At 51.2% G+C, this 16,498-nt stretch overlaps 1 protein-coding gene across 1 annotated transcript in view; it reads right to left on the bottom strand.

The window, feature by feature from the left end:
• Positions 1–245: 245 nt before the first annotated feature.
• BARX2 (BARX homeobox 2) overlaps positions 246–16,498 on the bottom strand; it is a 35,621-nt gene continuing 19,368 nt past the window's right edge. The window contains exons 2-4 of the mRNA XM_068160022.1: positions 6,685–6,976; positions 3,416–3,500; positions 246–1,544 (exon numbers count right to left, since the gene is read on the bottom strand). Coding sequence (XP_068016123.1) covers positions 1,293–1,544; positions 3,416–3,500; positions 6,685–6,976 — 629 coding nt within the window. The 3' untranslated portion in view covers positions 246–1,292. The remainder of the gene's footprint in view (positions 1,545–3,415; positions 3,501–6,684; positions 6,977–16,498) is intronic.

The following is a 16,498-nucleotide window of genomic DNA, read 5'->3' as shown; positions in this document are numbered from 1 at the left end:
TGACCTTTAAGGTCCCTTCCAACCCAACCCACTCTATGAATCTCTGAGAATCCCTCACCTACCTCAGCAGGATGCTCCAGCAACGTCCGCCGAGAGCTCGCTGCACCCCGGCGGCGCGACGGGAAGCGGTGACTCCCCTTTTCTTCAGGGTGTGTTAGCACAGAAGGAGCCCAGAAAAGGCTGTGCCTAGCACCCAGGGAGAAGCAGCAGCAAGCACCACCACGAGTTTTCTTTATATATTTCACTTTTAATTAAAAAATAAAGGTTATCTCAATACATCTCTTGCAGCCTTTGGGCAAAACGCACCCTTAACAAGACCTTGTGAAACACGATGCACGTCTCCTCTTGGCACACACCTTAAACACCAACTTTCTGCAGCAACTCCTTTAAATCCAGCATTCTCCCCCCCCCCAAAACCCTGAACACATTTCAATGTTCTTGAAAAAAAACAAAAGAAAAGAAAACAAACAAAACAAAACAAAACAAGAACAAACCCCACCGAAAATTAGAAGTGGGCCCCGAAGCAAAAACCTCCCAGATCCAAGCATCCCAAAGCTTTTGGAGCAGACTCAAAGTCCAAACCCTTCTCCTCTCAGGCAAAGTTTGATCCTGGATCACTGCAAATTCACAGGCATGGCACCCAAACCACCACAGGAGATGAAACCTGACTGCTGAGCTCGCTCTGGAAGCTTTGCTCTTCGCTGGGCCAAAGCAAACCTTCCCCATCTCAAACCCCTTCCTAAGATTGTTTCAGCTGGGCCCATCCCTAACAGAAATTAGTGCTGGTTAGAGGATGATTTTGTGCTTTCAGAGCTCCCCAGTTCCCAGCTGTCCCTCATCTGTCAGTGGCCACTCAAAGCATCAATTCAAGCACACACACTGAACCTGCCAGCAGTCCCGTCTGCCCCCCATAGCACGAAAGGAGCCCTGGACTCCTCCTTTCTTTGCCAGGAGCTCTCTTGGCTTTCTAGACATTGGCTTTTCCCTGGAAGCAGACCTAGGTGTCTGTCACTACCTGCAGGAAGCTCAGACACACCCTAGGAGGGACAGCTCACCACCACTCACACCTCTTTGCTCCACCATGGCCCATGATGGCTGATTCCCAAAGGCACAATGTGACCAATCTTTAGACTTCTACACAAGCTCTACATATATATATATATATTTATATATATATGTACAAAGCCACCATTACATACATATTTAAATATATATATATACACATATATAGATTTGGTTTTGGTTTTTCTCTTTGCTTTTTGCTTTGCTTTTCCCCCTCCTTCCTTTCCCTTTTAACTCAGTGGCGTAGTCTCCTCTGGACAGGGCTCTGCTATATGTTCTGGAGACTTCTCTGTCTCCAAAGGGACTTCTGGCTTCTCCTCTGTCACTTTAGGTTCCTCAGGAGTTTGAGATCCCTCCAGCTCCTGACTCTGAGCCTGGCTGTTCATTTTCTCCTCTGCTTCGATTTCCTCCAAGGTGGGAATGGAGTTTTTCTTCGGACGGCCTTTGGGCTTCGTTGGAGCTTCCTGGCCACCTTTCAGCACCTGGAGCAAAGAGATGAACCATCAGCATCACAGAATCAATGGCTGAGGTTGAGAGTGACCTTACAGATCATCTACTTCAACCTCACCACCACAGGCACAGACATCACACAACCACACTTGGCTGCTCAAGGGCTCATGCAGCCTGGCCTTGAACACAGAGAAGGGCAACAAAGCTGGGGAGGGGTTTGGAGCACAGCCCTGTGAGGAGAGGCTGAGGGAGCTGGGGTTGCTTAGCCTGGAGAAGAGGAGGCTCAGGGGAGACCTTCTTGCTGTCTACAACTCCCTGAAGGGAGGTTGTAGCCAGGTGGGGGTTGGTCTCTTCTCCCAGGCAAGCAGCATCAGAACAAGAGGACACAGTCTCAAGCTGCACCAGGAGAGGTTCAGGCTGGATGTGAGGAAGAAATTCTTCACAGAAAGAGAGATTGGCCATTGGGATGTGCTGCCCAGGGAGGTGGTGGAGTCACCATCACTGGAGGTGTTTAGGAGGAGACTGGATGGGGTGCTTGGTGCCATGGGTTAGTTGATCAGATGGTGTTGGATGATAGGTTGGACTCAATGATCTCAAAGGTCTTTTCCAACCTGGTTAATTCTATTCTATTCTATTCTACCTCCAGGGAGGAGGCATCCACAGCATCCCTGGGGAGCCTATTCCAGAGTCTCACCACCCTTCTACCGAAGAAATTCTTCCTAAGATCCAGTCTAAACCTGCTCTCCCTCAGCTTCAAGGCATTCCCCTTTGTCTTACTGCTGATCTGAACTCTGCTGCTCTAAGACATCCTTTAGAGAAGGATGAAACTTGGCTTTGACCTCAGAGTTACTGCATGACCTGGTTACCACTTCAGCCTGCACTCATGGAGCTCCTTCATCTTCTCATGTCAAGAAGATGGAATGCAAATGACACCCAGAACTTGGAGATCAGTTCCTACAGGAGGTCCACAAGCAACCTAGAAACAGAGTCCTCAACGCTACAGAGAAGGCTTCATGCAGAACTCTGTTTCTCTCCTGAGTCTTTGCTTTATTCAAAGTCCAGGCAAGAAGAGCCAGAAACCTTAGCCAGGGTTTCCTGTCCTACAGCCTCCCTGCCTTCTGAAACAGCCTTTTCTTTGGTAACATCTGCAATGAAAGCCCTCTCATCTGAGTACAAGGCAGGAGTCAGCAAGCCAGCTCTGCTCCCATGTTTAATTCCCTCTCCCTTCACACCATCACTGCAGCAACAGAACACTTCCAACCAAAGATCTGCAGCCAGGCTAACCCCAAATTTGTTTTAAGTGGCAGCAAGGTCTGCAGCTGTCACATGCAGTCAGAGACACAGCCCAGAACTGCATCTCCTCTCCCAGATCAGAATACATAAACATCTCCACTGCAGAATGCCACAGCATCATGGTTCCCACCAGGATTTATTGGACAGGGTTTTAAGTGGAAAAGAGACCTCAGCAAGGGAATGCTCCCTGAGAATAAGGGAAGGAAGGGAAGCTACAAAAAGCCAGAATTAAGGATACTACCTCTGAGGACTTGCACTGGGCACTGGCTGCCATAGAGCAATGGAACCTTTTTTGTCTCTGCACATAACCAATCCCACAGGATCACAGGAATGCCAACAAATGCAGAGGGAGGTATTTTGGCTCTTCCCTCTGTAGTCTTATTTCTTTCAGCCCTATGCTTTGTATTCTTCCTGCTGCCCATGGTCTCCTCTAGCCCCCCACCTATGCTGCAGCATGAAGGTTTTAAACAAAAGGGTGGCCTTCTGTGAAGAGTAGTCAAGAGTAAGCCAGAATGTGGTTTAAACTGACTTCAGGCCATGCTCAGCTTCCAAACCTGCTCTTCTACAGTCATTTTTAAGGGCCATGGAGCACTGGCAAGGAGCCACCTACCATTTTCTTCCACTTCATCCGACGGTTCTGGTACCACGTCTTCACCTGCAGCTGAGTCAGCCCCAATGACTGCGCTAGGTCGAGCCTGGGAGACAAAACAGACACTGAAGTGAGTTTAGAGAGGACAAGGAAGAGCTCAGATGCTCAGATCCAGTGCTGCAAGAGCATGCAGCAGTGGGACTTCCAGAGCAAGAGGCTCTTGGCTGGGGAGGGACTTTTGACAAAGGCATGGAGTGACAGAAGGGGAGGGGATGGCTTCTCCACCTTCTTCAGACTAGAACAGGACTGAAATGAGGCATTAGGAGGAAATTCTTCACCACTGTGGTGCTGAGGCACTGGAACAAGTTGCCCTGAGAAGCTGTGGAGACTCCAAGCCTGGAAGTGTTCAAAGCCAGGTTGGATGAGGCCTTAAGCAACCTAGTAGGAGATGTCCCTGCCCATGGCAGGAGGTTGGAACTAGATGATCTTTAAGGTGCCTTCCAACCCAAACCAGTCTGTGATTTGTGTTTCTAATGTGTTGTGTTGAGAGCTTCCATGGCCACAAGTTTCTCTAACACCTCCAGAGATGGTGACTCCACCTCCTCCCTGGGCAGCCTGTTCCAGTGCCTGACCACTCTTGCAGCAAATGAATTAGAATAAACCTTTATTAGAACCTTTATTAGAATAAACCAAACCAGGTTGGAAGAGACCTTCAAGATCATCCTGTCCAACCCATCAACCAATCCAACCCACCCAAACAGCTAACCCATGGCACCAAGCACCCCAGCAAGTCTCCTCCTGAACACCTCCAATGACGGTGACTCCACCACCTCCCTGGGCAGCCCATTCCAATGGGCAATCACTCTTTCTGTATAGAACTTCTTCCTAACATCCAACCTGAACCTCCCCTGGCGCAGCCTGAGACTGTGTCCTCTTGTTCTGGTACTGGGTGCCTGGGAGAAGAGACCATCATCCGCCTGTCTACAGCCTCCCTTCAGGTAGTTGCAGAGAGTGATAAGGTCACCCCTGAGCCTCCTCTTCTCCAGGCTGAGCAACCCCAGCTCCCTCAGCCTCTCCTCATAGGGCTGTGTTCCAAACCCCTCACCAACTTTGTTGCTCTTCTCTGTTCCTCATCTCCAACCTGGTACAATTTCAGGCCATTTCCTCTCATTCTATTACCTGATATTAGAGAGAAGAGACCAACCTCCACCTCACTCCAACCTCCTTTCAGGGAGCTCCAGCATGCAATGAGGTCTCCCCTCAGCCTCCTTTTCTCCAAGCTAAAAGCCCCCAGTTCCCTCAACTGCTCCTCACCAGCCCTGTTCACCAGACCCTTCACCAGCTCCATTGCCCTGCCCTGAACACAATCCTGCTGTGCTCCAACTACTGACACTGCACATTTGGCTCTGAAATCAGGGAGGAGCTGGTACATCACACCCCTGGAAAGGCAGGCCTGTGGTGTCTGAAGTGCACACGTGAGAGCCCAGCCCCCCGGCAGCAGGCTGCCTTTGCAAGCGCCGCGTCCTGGAGCAGGTTTCTTCTGCTCTGCCCACACACCCAGGAGAATCACACTTTCTCAGCAGCACATCTACATCTATTAATTTCTTATGCCTTCTGCTATTATAGGCAATTCAGGCTTAGAAATGCATTTATTCTTTGAGTCTTTAGCTTCAGGGGATGTGTGGCAGACAGCCCATAATCCCAGCTCATCCTCCACAAATCTCCAACCTATGCAAGCTCATCTCAAACCATTCATTATTTCCACATCAAAACCCAGCTCAGAAATAACTCTTTATCCCTCCCCACAGGTGACAGCACCATGCAGGTGGCAGTTTGGTAATGGAGTGGGAAATCCTCACCAACAGCAGGCAAGTGCCCCACAGATCCTGGGCTGCAGCAGGAGAAGTGTGGCCAGCAGGTCGAGGGAGGTGATTCTCCCCCTCTGCTCAGCCCTGGTGAGACCCCACCTGGAGTACTGCCTCCAGTTCTGGAGCCCCTATTACAAGAGGGATGTGGAGGTGCTGGAAGGTGTCCAGAGAAGGGCCAGGAGGATGAGCAGAGGGCTGGAGCACCTCTCCTGTGAGGACAGACTGAAGGAGTTGAGGCTGTTCAGTCTGGAGAAGAGAAGGCTCCCAGGTGACCTCATTGTGGCCTTCCAGGATCTGAAGGGGGCTACAGGAAGGCTGGGAAAGGACTGCTCAGGATCTCAGGCAGTGATAGGACTAGGGGGAATGGAATGAAGCTGGAGGTGGGGAGATTCAGGCTGGAGGGGAGGAGGAAGTTCTTCCCCATGAGAGTGGTGAAGCCCTGGAATGGGTTGTCCAGGGAGGTGGTTGGGGCCCCAGCCCTGGAGGTGTTTAAGGCCAGGCTGGATGAGGCTGTGGCCAGGCTGATCTAGTGTGGGGTGTCCCTGCCCATGGCAGGGGGTTGGAACTAGCTGATCCTTGTGGTCCCTTCCAACCCTGAATGATACTGTGATACTATGAAGATCTGCAGCTGGGACAGCTCAAACTCAGAGGCACATTCATAGAATGGTTTGGGTTGGAAGGGACCTTAAAGACCATCTAGTTCCAACCCCCTCTCATGGGCAGGGGCTTGGAACTAGACCAGGGGTTGCTCAAGGCCCCATCCAATCAAGTGTGCAGCAGGAAGGAGAAGACAGGAAGGCTCCTAGAAGCTCTGGACCTTTCCTGCGCCAGGATGCCTGCTGGCAAGCACATGTATATCAATGCCACATAGTGATAATCTACTCTGTCACCTTTGATCCCAGGAAATAAGCCTTGAAATTGGATCTGGTCACCTGTCCATGCCCTCAGCCAATGCAGAAGCATCTCTGTGGAGCTAGAGGACTGCAGAGTAGGGCCAAGGGGTGCTCCCTGTGGGGATGGAGGGCTGCAGAGTAGGGCCAGGGGGTGCTCCCTGTGGGGATGGAGGACTGCAGAGTAGGGCCAGGGGGTGCTCTCTGTGGGGATGGAGGACTGCAGAGTAGGGCCAGGGGGTGCTCCCTGTGGGGATGGAGGGCTGCAGAGTAGGGCCAGGGGGTGCTCCCTGTGGGGATGGAGGGCTGCAGAGTAGGGCCAGGGGGTGCTCCCTGTGGGGATGGAGGACTGCAGAGTAGGGCCAGGGGGTGCTCCCTGTGGGAATAGGGGACTGCAGAGTAGGGCCAGGGGGTGCTCCCTGTGGGGATGGAGGGCTGCAGAGTAGGGCCAGGGTGTGCTCTGTGGGAACAGCTGGGGCACAGCAGCCCTCCTGCTCAGTGCTTTCCCCACCAGCGTAAGAGGCTGACCTACCTGTCAGGGGTGGAGAGATACTTCTGCTTCTGGAACTTCTTCTCCAGGCCCATCAGCTGGAGCTCAGTGAAGATGGTCCTGCTGCGGCGCGGCTTCTTGAGGCGAGGCGCCGGCTGCTCGGCCTCCGACTCGCTGCTGCCGTGGGTCTCGCCGGCCGGGGGCTCCGAGCTGCCCGCGCAGGGCTGGGCCGGCAGCACGCGCGAGCCGCTGGCAGCCGGGACGAGGTGAGGGACCACAGAGGGCTGCCTGGTGATGACGGAGATGAGAGGATAGGTCCTCAGAGAAGGGGAACCTGGCGGGGAGGGAAGCAGAGGCAGGTGAAGAGCAGTTCCGTGGTTGAACACGAGCCAGCAGTGTGCCCAGGTGGCCAAGAAGGCCAAAGGCACCCTGGCCTGCATCAGGAACAGCGTGGCCAGCAGGAGCAGGGAGGTCATTGTGCCCCTGGACTCAGCACTGGTTAGGCCACACCTGGAGTCCTGTGTCCAGTTCTGGGCCCCTCGGTTTAAGAAAGATGTTGAGTTGCTGGAAGGTGTCCAGAGAAGGGCAACAAAGCTGGGGAGGGGTCTGGAGCACAGCCCTGTGAGGAGAGGCTGAGGGAGCTGGGGTTGCTTAGCCTGGAGAAGAGGAGGCTCAGGGGAGACCTTCTTGCTCTCTCCAACTCCCTGAAGGGAGGTTGTAGCCAGGTGGGGGTTGGTCTCTTCTCCCAGGCAAGCAGCACCAGAACAAGAGGACACACTCTCCAGCTGTGCCAGGGGAGGTTTAGGCTGAATGTTAGAAAGAAGTTCTTCATAGAAAGAGAGATTGGCCTTTGGAATGTGCTGCCCAGGGAGGTGGTGGAGTCACCAACCCTGGAGGTGTTTAGGAAGAGGCTGGATGCTTGGTGCCATGGTTTAGTTGATTAGATGGTGCTGGGTGATAGGTTGGACTCGATGATCTCAAAGGTCTTTTCCAACCTGGTTAATTCTATTCTGTTCTATTGTGGTTAAGTACTGGGAGCACTGGAGAGAGGAACACTGCCTGGCTCTGCCTTTCACATGTTCAATCACATAAGCACAGAGTGCTTTGGATTGGAAGGGAGATCATCTCCCTACCAAAGCAGGGTGACCTAGGGCAGGTCACACAGATGGGGTTTGGAAGTTTCCAGAGGAGGAGACTCCACAGCCCCTCTGGGCAGCCTGCTCCAGGGCTCAGCACCCTCACAGTAAAATTTATCCTCATGTTGAGGTGGAACTTCCTGGGTTCCTGCTTATACTCCTTCTCAACAGGCACTAGGACAGGGTTCACCTGAGACAGTTCCCTTCATCTCCCTTTAGAGGCAACAGATGACAGAGTCTGCAGGAGAAGGCTGTGACAATCCAAGTGACAATCCATTTCACCCTCAAGTAGGTAACTGGAAGAGTCAAGATGAGTCACACTTCCCTCCTCTGCACTCTATACTGACCCCTTTGACTACACAGGATAATGAGGATGATCAAATGGGAATCAGAGTTCTTCATTCACTCTTAACTCTACATCTTACACCAGCCAGCCAACACCAGCCCTAAAACCCAAACCAGTTCTGCTCCAATCCTTTCAGGCCAGGGCCAGTCAGGGATGACAAATCTCAACGCTTGCACACACTAGAGGAAGTTCTGATTCACATGAGATCCTCTGGATTTACAGCTAGGGACAGATCTCTGCTCAGCCTTAGCCCCAGGAAATCAAATGCTCCTTTAAAATCTGGGCAGGGGCATAGGGCCATGCATGGGAAATGGACATTCATTGCCCAATACCGCTCCAGACATCTTTGCAGCCAACATGCAGAGTCTTGGGCAGGGCATTTTCTTGCTCCCTACCTCAGTTTACCTCACCTGCAAAATGGGAACCATCCTTGCCTACTTCACTGGTGGTAAAACACAGCTTGGAGTTGAATGAACATCAACTACTCTGAGATCCTGAGATAAAAGGGATGGTGGAAAGGAACATATTACACCAGCAGCAGCGTTGTGAAACCCTTCCCATGAATCACCACTAGTGAAAACAACCATCCTGAGACTGCAGGGAGAGCAACTCACCACAGGGGAAGAAACACACGCTGCACACTCTGCTTCTGTGCAAGCAGCAGCGTGCAACTGCTGAGCTGCTTCGAGCTCCAGGTGGTGAGCAGCTCTCTCAGGCTGTTGACACCAAGTGTCTGCTATCTGTTTCTCGTTTGTGCTGGTAAGAGAAGCCTTTGCTTACAGCTTGACACCAACAGTTGTGGTGGCGCTTCTAGAAAGCGGCGTAAACAACGCAAGCATCTGCTGGTGCTCAGGTGCTGGCCTGCAGCAGGAAGAGTGTGGCCAGCAGGAGCAGGGAAGTCATTGTGCCCCTGTGCTCAGCACTGGTTAGGCTGCACCTGGAGTCTTGTGTCCAGTTCTGGGCCCCTCAGTTTAAGAGGGACACTGAGACACTTGAATGTGTCCAGAGAAGGGCAATGAGGCTGGGGAGAAGCCTGGAGCACAGCCCTGTGAGGAGAGGCTGAGGGAGCTGGGGTTGCTTAGCCTGGAGAAGAGGAGGCTCAGGGGTGACCTCATTGCCCTCTCCAACTCCCTGAAGGGAGGTTGTAGCCAAGTGGGGGTTGGTCTCTTCTCCCAGGCAAGCAGCACCAGAACAAGAGGACACAGTCTCAAGCTGTGCCAGGGGAAGCTTAGGCTGGAGGTGAGGAGAAAATTCGTCACCAAGAGAGTTGTTAGCCATTGGGATGTGCTGCCCAGGGAGGTGGTGGAGTCCCCATCCCTGGAGGTGTTCAAGAGGGGATTGGACGTGGCACTTGGAGCCATGGTTTAGTCATGAGGTCTGTGGTGACAGGTTGGACTTGATGATCTTTGAGGTCTCTTCTAAACTTGGTGATACTGTGATCCAGCTCAGCCACAGGCAAGACTTCTCAGCTTCCTGACTGGGACACAGCATGGTTAGGGCACTGAGGAAGGACAGCATTCACAGACAGATGGGGGGGTTGAAGCCTGCAGGTATGCTTTGGGAGGCAGGAGGGAAGCTGCTGGCTCAGAAAGGGGACAGTGCTTTGGCAGACAACAGCCTCCACAGTGCACTAGCTAAAATTGGGATCAGAAAGGAAACAGCCCAAGTTCAGTGACCTCTTCTGGATCCAGTTAGCCCATCCTTCAAAGGTAGCTGAAGCTGAGCCAGCCCATTGTCTCTAGGTACACAACTAACATGACTCCCCTTAAACCATCTGTGCAGTTCCTCCCCTCATAAAGCCTTGGCTTCCAAACGCTAGGAAATATGAGGCTAGATCTCAACTTCACATCCCCCAGAGTTCAGAGGTATTTCCAGACTGACATGGGATGCTAAGAATGGAATAATTTCTTAATCTTCAACAAATTAACTGCTGGCAAGCAGCTCTTGTCTGCTCAGCACTGTTGTGACATGCTCTGTCTCCCCAGATGCAGAGGAATGGCAATGAAGACCTCCTCCTTTCCCTGCAACAGTGGCGAGCCACTGGAACAGGCTGCCCAGGGAGGCTGTGGATGCCTCTCCCTGGAGGTGCTCAAAGCCAGGCTGGATGAGGCCTTGAGCAACCTGGTCTAGTGGAAAGTGTCCCAGCCCACGGCAGGGGGGTTGCCTTTGCACAAAGCCCCTCCCCAGCTCTCCTGGAGCCCCCTTCAGGTACTGCAAGGTTGCTCTAGGGTCTCCCCAGAGCCTTCTCTTCTCCAGGCTGAACAAACCCAGCTCTCAGTCTGTCCCCATAGGGGAGGTGCTTCAGATTTTGGATCACCTTCATGGCCAGCTCTGGAGCCAGGTGGTCACAAAGGGGAACACAAAGCAAAGACTCATGAGCAGGAATTGGGACACTTGCTTTTCATCAGACCAACCTGAAATCTCTCCTCAGCTGCTGGAATGGTTCCATTAAACTTTTTGTGATCACTAGATACAATGCAGTAGCTACAGCACCACCACACAACCAGGTCACCTTGCAGTAGTTTCAACTAAAAATACATACTTCAAACAAATCTTTTCTCCATCTTTCTCTCCCTTACCCTCTTCCCTGGCTTACTTTCAACCCACAGCAGACACAGAGGGAAGAGAGAAAGGAAAGCACTAATTAATTGCACTGTTTGACTACAGGCAATGGCAGAAGAGTTTTCCTCCCAGGCAAACTCAGCTAATTCTGTTTTGGAAAGAAAGAAAAAGGAAGGAAAGATTTATGGATCAGCTCCTCTTGGCAGGTCAGCCCTGCTTGGAGGCAGAATGAAATCTCACTCAGAAAGGGCTGCAGTGAAAGGTAAATAAAGCAAGCAAATGAACTTACGACTCGGGGAGTGCTATAAATCTGCTGTCTGCTGAGTGTCAAAACAAAAGGGAACCAAGAAGGAGCTGAGCTCATTCAGGTAAGAGCTTCGTTGGCTAAAGGAGCAGGCAGCCTGCTGAAAGGAAGCAGCAAGCTCTGAGTGAAGCAAAAGCAGCAATGAAGCAAGGAGATGCTGAGGATAAGTTGAACCACACAGTTTGGTTAGTGGGGACAGTGATCCATCTACTTTTCTTCCTACACATCCCCAAAAGTTAAGACTTCCCAGCCCTGCTCTTCCCAGCTGGATCTTACCACCAAAGCCAGAGCTAAGTGGGGGCCTGGCACAGTCCAGAAACTCAACATGGCCCAGGAACCAAATGTTTCAAGACAAAGAGCCAAATATCCACTGGATGTTCTCTCAGGTCATGGCCTCTTGTGCCTTGTGGTTGCTAGAGCCAGCTGAAGGCTCACCAGGACCGAACACAACTCTTCACCAAGGGCTAAGAGTCCTTCTGCTTGGCTTCCTCAGCCAGAACACACCACATGGACCTGCAGCATCTCTCTTGTCTACCAGAAACCCCACTGAGGGTAGCAAAGCAATTCCTGCTCATCTAAGAACCCTGTTTCATAGGATCACAGGATGTTAGGGGTTGGAAGGGACCTTCAAAAATCAGAGTCCAACCCCACTGCCAGAGCAGGACCACAGAATCCAGCACAGGAACACATCCAGATGGGTCTTGAAAGTCTCCAGAGAAGGAGACTCCACAACCTCTCTGGGGAATCTATTCCAGTGCTCTGGGACCCTCACAGTGAAGAACTTCCTTCTCATGTTGAGGTGGAACCTCCTGTGCTATAGTTTCTATCCACTACCCCTTGTCCTGTCACAGGGTGCCACAGAGAAGAGCCTTTCCTAGACATGAGACCATTTCACCTTTCCTAGACACGAGACCATTTCACCTTCCCTAGACACGAGACCATTTCACCTTCCCTAGACACGAGACCATTTCACCTTCCCTAGACACGAGACCATTTCACCTTTCCTAGACACGAGACCATTTCACCTTTCCTAGACACGAGACCATTTCACCTTTCCTAGACACGAGACCATTTCACCTTTCCTAGACACGAGACCATTTCACCTTTCCTAGACACGAGACCATTTCACCTTTCCTAGACACGAGACCATTTCCTTCCTGCTCAGACTGCCCTCCCCCCACCTCTCTTTTTTTAATCTTGAGGGAATAGGTTTTCAGCTAAGTCAGCTGCAAACAAAACCTGCAAATACTAACTCCAACCACAATGAATCTAAGATGTTGCAGCCAGAAGCTGCCTCTCCTCAAAGCATCTCTCATCACACTGTCCACCTGCACAGGGGTGAGCAGAACTGGACCTAAGCCGTGGGGCACTCGGAGCTGTGGTTGAGTTTAATCCAACTTCAAAGCCAGAAGTGAAATCTCCTCAGTGCTGGGAGCTGTGAGATCCAAGGGTTGGGTTTTCTTTCCCCCTCCCCCCCCAACATTTCAAGCCTGTTCCCATGAGCAATTTATCCCCATCATGTTTCAGTATCACTTCTGCATAATAACAGCAATTAATAAGTTTGAATGCATCTGAGGCACGGGTGCCAGAGGCACAAAAAAACCAAGCAGAAAGATAATTAATCCTTACTTAATAATGACATTTGATATTTATATTGGGCTTTTTCACACGTTTGAGGCACCATCCACACAGTAAGTAATTGGCCTTGAACAAGGGATGAGCCTGAGAACCTCCCTGAGTGAGAGCTCGTCTCCCACCCGTCTGCCACAGGCAGGGCTGGATGTGGGGCAATTAGCCAGCTAATAAACACGGCTCAGAAATTCACCTACAGCAGCAGTGTCTCCAGGGATGCCAGAGCCCTGAAGGATGGCACCAAGCTTCTTCTGGCAGGGTTGTTAATTGTAACAAGCTGGCTTTGTTTGAGGGCCACAGGGGTGGGGGAGGAGACTGGAATGTATGTGGAACCTGGAGTGGAAAGAGGTTGGTCCTGCTTCTGTCCTGGGGCTAGCCACTCTGTCAGGGTTTCCTGTTGCCACAGGAAAGCTGCTGAATGTCTTCTCAAGCAGCAAGCCCCACCTGGGTGCTGGAGCTTGTTCTCCTTGCACACAGCAGCCTTTCTTCTACACTGTCTGACAGACAGGGGAGTGTGCCAGGACCTTGTCAGATCCTCAGTGAAGAGGAAAGAAATAGATACTAAAGAAGATTTTGTTCTTTTTTAAAGTAGTATTTAAAGAATCTCTTTGGCCACCACTCAAGAAATCCTTTGTAGCACATGTAACAGGGCTCTGGCTTCATCAGTGGAGAATGAATTGGAAGAACTTTGCTGTTTTGAGTAGTTCTGCTGCACATCTTCTTAGGGTAACCTGCCTTCTGGAAGGGACCCCTCTGACTCAAATCCACACTCTTCAGGCAAACCAAGCATGGCTCAGAGGTCCTGCTCTTTGTCTGAGGCTACAGCAGAGTGATTCTGTCTGGAATCCCTCACCTTCAGCAGATGAAACCCTACTCAGTGGGAAAGGAGGTGCTCTGAACCCAGGCAGATCCATCCCAGTATCTCCTGTTAGGCTGTACGGGCCCAAGGCCATCAGGACTGAAACTGCTCCAAGTTTGGACATGAATCTCTATTCCAGGCCCTGTTTGGACTCCAAGGGAGTTTTAAGGCCAGGCCACATGAGTCCCAGAGAAATCAACATCAGCATAAGTAAACACCCCCACGAAGGACAGGGCTCAGGCAGTGCAGGAAGGTTACTGGGATGGGAGCCACCAGCACATTTACCCTATCAGCATCAAGGGACACTTGGGCTCTGTGAAGCCAGCATCACTTTGAAGCTCTCTCCTCTGAGCTAAGTCATGTTAAATTCTTCAGCCAAGTATCTCCTCCATTAGTGAGGATAAGACTCTAAGAGTTCATCACTTATTGGACCCAGATTCAGCAAGTGAAGTAGCCAAAAGCTTAGAGACTGGAACAGATTGCCAGGCAGGCTCCAGGCTCCTCTGCTGGGGGTGGAGGAGAAACACTGCACCAAGCTGACACAACTCTCAGGCTGGCTAAGCTTAGGCTGCAACAACTTTTTGTCTTTACTGCTGACAGCCAGATCCCCATCTTGGGATGCTGAGGAGAAATGCAGGAGGCCCAATCCAGTCCTCTGGCCGGATGGTGTCACTGGTCAGGGAGCAAGACTTGGCCTTAGATCAAGGAATGGATCATCAGAGCTGAGAGGGTTTAATGGGAGGATAAGTCACGTTCTGTTCTTCACACTGCTCCCTAAGCATCTCTGACTGGCCCCTGTCCAAGATACAAGCCTGGGAGGACTTTGGACTGACACATTATGACCATTCTCAGCTCCTTACACGGTTGATAAATAAATCTGCCTTCTCTCAGGGCTTCCCAGTTTCTGTCCCAGTTCAAACGCATAATGCCCTGCACGCATAAATCAACCGGCCCTGCACTTCCTGCTCTGTTAATTATTATCTCAACATCCCTAAGCAAACACTGCCCTTGGACAGCTGACTAGCTGTGCACACAAAAGCACTCTTCAGGTTTCTCAAGCCCACCCTTGTGTGAGCTCCAGCAAAAAGCTTGCCATAAATATCACTACCTCTTCCTGCTCTCAGCCCCTAAAACACTCTGGTGAGTGACACACGGGAAGCAAGAGAGTGCAATTGTTTCTAAACACCAGGCTGTGTACATTTTGCCTGATGGATCTTTGGGAAAATGCTGGGTTTTCTTCTTGGGAGAATAGTAGATCAGTGTTTGAAACACACAGACCCTCTCCTCTTTCCCTCTGTGCTGAAATGAAAGGAGGACTTCAGCAAAGACTAGCCTTCAGCCGAAAGAGACCTGCCACATCAGCACGAGGATTCTGATGCTTAAAATTAGGTTGGAAGGGACCTCAGAGGTCCTCTACTCCAACCTCCTGCCATGGGCAAGGATGCCACTCAACTAGACTTGGCTGCCCAAGGCCTCATCCAACCTGGCCTTGAACACCCCCACAGAGGAGGCATTCACAGCCACCCTGGACAACGTGTTCCAGTGTCTCACCACCCTTATACTGAGAGAACATCTTCCTAAGCTCCAGCCTAACACTACCCTCCCCCAGCTTCAAACCATTCTCCCTTGTCCTGTCTCTAGACACCATTGTGAACAGTCCCTCTGCAGCCTCCCTGGGGGACCTCTTCAGGTACTGGAAATGAGTTCTAAGGTTTCCCTGGAGTCTTCTCTTCTCCAGGCAGAACCACCCCAGCTCCCTCAGCCTGTCCTCACAGCAGAGCTGCTCCAGCCCTTGGTTCATCTTTTTGGCCTCCTCTGGACTCAGTCCAACAGCTCTGTGTCCTCCTTATGCTGGGGACACCAGAAATGGCTGCAGGTTGCTTTATTCATAATCTTGGCCCCATCAGGACATGTTTAGCTGACAGGCTGGTCTCTCTGAGCTGCATATATAATTCTTTGATCTTGCATCTGCCCTAAGAGAGAGAGAGAGAAAAAACTCATCCTCGTTTCCTCTGTGGCCAAAAATAAACTCTGTGGAGGATTTGGCTGAACAGCTGCACAAACAATGCAATTCAGAAGGATGCAAATGATACACCAGCAGGTTTTGTTCACAGCCTCTCCATCCTTTGTCTTTGCCAATTAGATCTGCAATCTTCAGCCAGCTCTGCTGGCTGGGGTAAGGAGGACAGACATGCCCAGGGAATAAAGCACAACACACAGCCCAGCATTATTCCAGAAAGCTGGCACCCTAGTAGCAGAGTCTAGAGCACCTTGGAATACCTGATCTTTTGGGCTGAATAAGCATGAGGAGCAGCAGAACTGCTGGAGCAGGTCCAGAGGAGACCTGTGTTCCAGCTTGTCCCCTTTGTACCACCAAAAGGAGCCTGACACCTTCAGCTTGACACCCACCTCTCAGATATTTATAGACATTGATAAGGTCCCCTCTCAGCCTTCTCTTCTCAAGACTAACCAGTCCCAGTTCTCTCAGCCTGTCTTCACAGGAAAGGTATTCAAGTGCCTTCAGCACCCTCATAGCTCTCCGCTGGACTCCCTCCAGTAGATTCCTGTCTCCCTCGAACCGAATCTTCAGCCTGTACAAGGTGCTTAATCCCCAACACCCTGATTTATAGTGGCTGAGACCCAGCCCATCCATTTCAGGGTGGGTGGTGGTTTGTTGGTTTTTTTTCCCCCAGCTAAAGCCCTAACCAAGTTTCACTCCTATTGAGTTTCACCTAATCTCCAAAATCAAGTTGAAAAATGGCTTGAGGATGGGCAGTCTCCAAATGGGCACACCCAGAAGAAGGAATTCTAGGAGGAAAAATGTCAGCCTCAAGAGCTGCAAAGCACTTTGGAGGGTTACAGCTCAGAAAAGCCATGGCAAGGTTTTCCCAGCTACCAGGCTGCCTCTACCACAGAGCTGGTAAAGGGATAAGCCAGAAATTCCAGGTGGTGAGCTCTAGCTGTCCTCATCCCTAAGCCTCACTCATGTCAGACATCAGTGTGCTGGGTGGTTTTTT

The sequence above is a fragment of the Melanerpes formicivorus genome, unplaced genomic scaffold (genome assembly GCF_026170545.1).
Source record: "Melanerpes formicivorus ecotype bairdi unplaced genomic scaffold, bMelFor1.0.p_v2 SCAF_47, whole genome shotgun sequence".
In the NCBI taxonomy this organism is placed as follows: Eukaryota; Metazoa; Chordata; class Aves; order Piciformes; family Picidae; genus Melanerpes; species Melanerpes formicivorus.
Note: the sequence above shows the minus strand (reverse complement) of the source record. Positions and strands in the feature narration are given on the sequence as shown.